The sequence below is a fragment of the Bos taurus genome, chromosome 13 (genome assembly GCF_002263795.3).
Source record: "Bos taurus isolate L1 Dominette 01449 registration number 42190680 breed Hereford chromosome 13, ARS-UCD2.0, whole genome shotgun sequence".
In the NCBI taxonomy this organism is placed as follows: Eukaryota; Metazoa; Chordata; class Mammalia; order Artiodactyla; family Bovidae; genus Bos; species Bos taurus.
In genome coordinates this window covers 60,711,080-60,716,031 of record NC_037340.1, presented here as the reverse complement: position 1 = coordinate 60,716,031, position 4,952 = coordinate 60,711,080, and the positions used below count along the sequence as shown (strand labels likewise).

Here is a 4,952-nt window from a genome sequence, read left to right as displayed (position 1 = left end):
TAATCCAGGGTTGCAAAAATAATGCATTGTGATCTGCTTTGGGAGGAGGGAGAGCTAAGTTTTGTCTGTTTTGTTTTAAAATAGAAAAGGTACAAAAACGAAAACAAAATGGGCGAAATCTTCCTCAACTCTGTCCCGCCTTCGGACTGTGGGCCGTTAGCAAAGCCACTTGAATGAAATCATCGAGGACCGCTTGCGAAACAACAAATCCTCGAGAGCGAGGGCAAAGCTGCCAAACCCTCGCGACGGACAGGGACGCGCTCCAAGATCCCCATCCCGATTCGGAGCCGAGGAGGTGGGGTTGGAACGAGCACTAGCGGAAACGCGGTCCAGCCCTTACCAGGGGGTTCCCGGCCCGAAGCCGCAGGACGCCCGAGCGCCTCAAGTAGATACTTTGGCTGGGCGGGGAAAAGCAGCATCGAATTTCAAAAAAAAAAAAGCCCAAACCCCCACAACCCCGGGCGGGCGCGCGCGATGGGCGCACTTTGGCTGCGGGAGCGAGTGGAGGATGCTGGGAAGGAGGTAAAATGGCCACCGGCGGCGGCGCGGAGGAGGAGAGGAAGCGGGGGCGGCCGCAGCTCCTGGGCCCCGCGCGCCCCTCGACCAGGGCCGAGGAGGCCGAGGGCGGCCGCGAGAAGATGGGCTGGGCCCAAGTGGTGAAGAACCTGGCCGAGAAGAAGGGCGAATTCCGTGAGTCGCGGCCGCCGCGGCGGGAGGAAGAGAGCGGCAGCGGCGCGGGAGGCGGGCTCGGTGCTCCCGCGGGTCTGGCGACACCGAGCCTCGGCGACTTCCCCCCAGCCGGCCGCGGGGACCCAAAGGGCCGCCGGAGAGACCCAGCCGGAGAGGCGGCGGACTCCCGCAAGAAAAAGGGTGCAGCCGAGGCGGGCAGGAGGAAGAAGGCTGAGGCGGCAGCCATGACGACCCCGGCGAGGCCCGACGCGGCCGAGGACGCAGCCGACCGGCCCCCCCAGGACGAGCAGGCTACGGCGGCTGGCTCCGCTGCAGGCCCGGGAAAGGGCCGCTTCCTCGTGCGCATCTGTTTCCAGGGAGACGAGGGCGCCTGCCCAACCAGGGACTTCGTAGTGGGCGCGCTCATCCTGCGTTCCATCGGCATGGACCCGAGCGACATCTACGCGGTCATTCAGATCCCGGGCAGTCGCGAGTTCGACGTGAGCTTCCGTTCGGCGGAGAAGCTAGCCCTGTTCCTGCGCGTCTACGAGGAGAAGCGCGAGCAGGAGGACTGCTGGGAGAACTTTGTGGTGCTGGGGCGGAGCAAGTCCAGCTTGAAGACGCTCTTCATTCTCTTCCGGAACGAGACGGTGGACGTGGAGGACATCGTGACCTGGCTCAAACGCCACTGCGATGTGCTGGCCGTACCCGTGAAAGTGACCGACAGGTTTGGGATCTGGACCGGGGAGTACAAGTGCGAGATCGAGCTGCGCCAGGGGGAGGGAGGGGTCAGGCATCTGCCGGGAGCCTTTTTTCTGGGGGCCGAGAGGGGCTACAGCTGGTACAAGGGGCAGCCCAAGACGTGCTTTAAATGTGGTTCCCGGACCCACATGAGCGGCAGCTGCACACAGGACAGGTGCTTCAGGTGCGGGGAGGAGGGGCACCTGAGCCCTTACTGCCGGAAGGGCATCGTGTGTAACCTCTGTGGCAAGCGAGGACACGCCTTTGCCCAATGTCCCAAAGCGGTTCACAATTCCGTGGGAGCTCAGCTAACCGGCGTGGCCGGGCACTGAACACCCGCCTACCAGCCAGGGTGAACACAGAGCCAGCTTACCCCTGTTAAGTGCCAAAACTTTTTTTTAAACCGTTTTTTATAGTTTTTTGAAGGAGATTTTCTTAAACCTACAAGAGACATCTCACTCTGCCTTCCTAAATCGAGTTTACTCCTTTCGGCCTTTCCTGAATTTGGTGACTCTGTCATCAGAATTGACTACCGAGAACTGTAGTGTGCAGATATGTTGCCCTGCCCTTTTTAAAATTTTATTTTCATTTTTGTATTCGGAGACTTTTTTTTTTCTGGTACTTTTTTACTTCCTACGCCTTGTCTTCTCCCTTGGTTTTTACCCTTGGAGCCGCCTTGCTCATCTATAAAGATGGGCATAAGCCCCAGTGCTAGGTGGGGGCCCAGCACATGGTAGGCACTCCATCAGTGTTTGTTGAATTGAGAACATCGTTGACTCTGGCTTCTGTCAGGGTGTTTATCTTTTGCAGTTCATCCCGTCCCCTTTTAATTTGCTGCTTCTAATCTGTGTGGTCTGAGAATTTGTGAAACCAGTGTTGTTAGAAGTGTATGTAACCTGAGTCAATAAGCTCTGAATGGTGGCCACGGGCCTCTCCTATGGCATTAGAATGCATGGACTTTGTGACAGCGCTTTCAGTGGCTCAGAAGCCGTTCTTCACAGAATCATGGGAGCTGGTTTTCCTGCTGAAAAGGACCTAAAAGTTGGTTAAGACCAATCCCCTGGTTTTCCAACAGATGAAACAGTACCAGAGAAGGTTATATGACTGGGTCGAAATCACATAGCTGTCTGGTGCCAGAGCTAGCCTAGAGTAGAGTTCCCTGACCCCAAGCCCGGTGCTCATTCCACTACCTCTCACACTTCACAACATTTTCCTCAACACTTGAGGGCCCAGAAAGTCTGCTCTTTCCAGAATGAGCCCAGGGGAATGCTAAGACATCATCTGGGGGAGGAAGCAGAAGATTTGGCAGGGGCTTCAGAACACTTGGGAGATATGGAAGGGACAAAGGAACACAATCCAGGGTGCACTCTGATGCCCGGGTACCACATCTGGGTTCAAGTGGTCCAGGTCTTTGTGACCTTTCCCCTCCCCAGTCATCGCCATCAGTGAGAAGTAGAAGCCCTCCTGAGTAAAGAAAGGTTTACATTTGCACCTTAGCTTCAGTAGCTAGAGCCCCTAGAGAAGCAGCTAACTGGAGCTCATCTGCAACCTCCTGGCTCACAGGAGAAAATGGAATTCTAAGTGAACTGTTAACTCTAAAATGTACTTGTTAAATAGGCTAAGCGAGGGGGCATTGGGTCTACTAAGTGTTACCAAGTTAAAGTAGAAAAGACAGTACACTGCTTTTCTTACTGTTTTTGTCTTTGCTTTATGTTTTGCTATTTCCTTGTGGCTTAGAATGTAAAATCGGTTGTTTAAAGTTTTGTTCTGAATAAATATTTATCTTTTGTATTGCTAATGCTGCTGCACTATTTCCTTTCAAAATATTGGCTGCAGAGGTTCACAGACCCTAGTTCAACCAAGGCTTGCCACACACCATTTGTTTACCTTGCAAATATATGTCCAGCTGCACAGGCAACATTTTACACCTACTATGTTGTCCCCTGATGCTGGGAAAGATTGAAGGCAAAAGGAGAAGGGGGCAGCAGAGGATGACATGGTCAGATAGCATCACTGACTCAATGAACATGAATTTGAGGGAACTCCGGGAGGGAGTGGAGGACAGAGGAGCCTGGTGTGCTGCGACTGAACAACAACAAATGTTGTCCCAGGCCCTTGGGAGTTGTTACCCAAACCTCTGCATCAGAATCACTTAGTATATAAAACTAAAGTGTTAAGTCCTAACTCACCTCCAAGGAATCAGAATCACTGGAGTGAGCGGAAATGTATTTAATAAGCACCCCAAGCAACTCTTGGGCAGCCAAGTTTGAGACCACAGTTCTGAATAGTACTAACAGGAATGAGAGGGACTCTGCCCTCTGGAGATTACAAACCAGTGGGATAGACAAAGGTAAGGTGTCAATTTCACATCTTACAGTTATTGTAATTGTACTGAATTGGATACAGATTGTTTATGGGCTTAAAAATAAAATGCTGTCTTTTCCAGCTATAAGGGAGGAAGAAAGTCCAGGAAACTTCCCATAGAACTCCAAGCCTCCCTGGAGACTCTAGATACAACCTTCTCAAGGAATTTCTGTCTCTGAGATGATGAGATGATCTGATCCTAAGAATTAACATTCCCAGCGTATTGATTCTCTGACTCAGTGATTTGAGGGTATTTCCAGAGCTGATCTGGTGCAGTTGAGGCCTGGATGGCTTTTGGGAATCATGAGTTTCCGAGCCAGCTCAGCCCTGCTCCTTCCCTTCCTGTCTCCCAAGGCAAACACACTCTTCCCTCCTCCATCCCTCCCTCCCTCTGTCCTCTTACCCCCCCCCCCCCCCACCTCTTCTACTCTGCCACTGGTTTCCCTCCCTCGCAGTGCGGGAGGCCTGATGGGGGTAAAAGCCTGCATTCATCGTAGTCCCCTCCCCCTTCCTCCTAGCGGGCTCTGGGCCTAGGAGCCTCCTTGGAAGGAATCTTCCCTCTCTCTGCCCCTCCCCCCTAACTGGAGGGAGCAGAGGAACAAACTGTTTCCCTGCCCGTGCTCCCTGCTCCCCCGCGCCCCCACCAGAATCTGCTCCGGGGCCTCCTGCCTGGCCGTCTCCGGACTGGGCCATGGGCTGGAACAGAACAAACCTCCCCCGACTTCCTCTCCTGATCTAACAGTCCCCAAAATAACAATCCCTCACTGTTCATGGGCTCCTGGGGAGGGTGTCCAGATCCCCAGACTGAGGCTGATGGGCTAGCTGACATTCATTCCTTCAACTTTAAACAGTACTGAAGGCCATTAGCGCAAGGCCCCAAACAAGGTGCTTTTACACACCTGTGAAAAAGACAGTGCACTTGCAGAGGGAGCTACAGATAAGCAATTTTTAAAATAATATTAAGTATTTTTTATGTTTAAAAGAGTATAGAGTTGCCTCAGGGACAGGTCTGGCAAAAGAAATGATGATGTCTGGACTGAAACCTGCAAATGAAGAGTCAGGTGAAGAAGGAAGAGATATTCAGGCAACAGAAGCAGTCTGTGCAAAGAACCTGGAGACTAGAGCACAAGGTGTGTTCAGGCTGGCTGGAGAGTCACAGGAAGATGTGGTTGGGAAAA

General features: G+C 52.8%; 1 protein-coding gene across 1 annotated transcript; it reads left to right on the top strand.

Annotated features, from left to right (window-relative positions):
* The first annotated feature begins 502 nt into the window (after positions 1-502).
* On the top strand, positions 503-3,208 carry ZCCHC3 (zinc finger CCHC-type containing 3). Its single transcript, NM_001080234.1, is given in 1 exon segment — positions 503-3,208. A coding segment is annotated over 1 exon segment (1,215 nt). The 5' UTR covers positions 503-527; the 3' UTR covers positions 1,743-3,208.
* Positions 3,209-4,952: the final 1,744 nt, after the last annotated feature.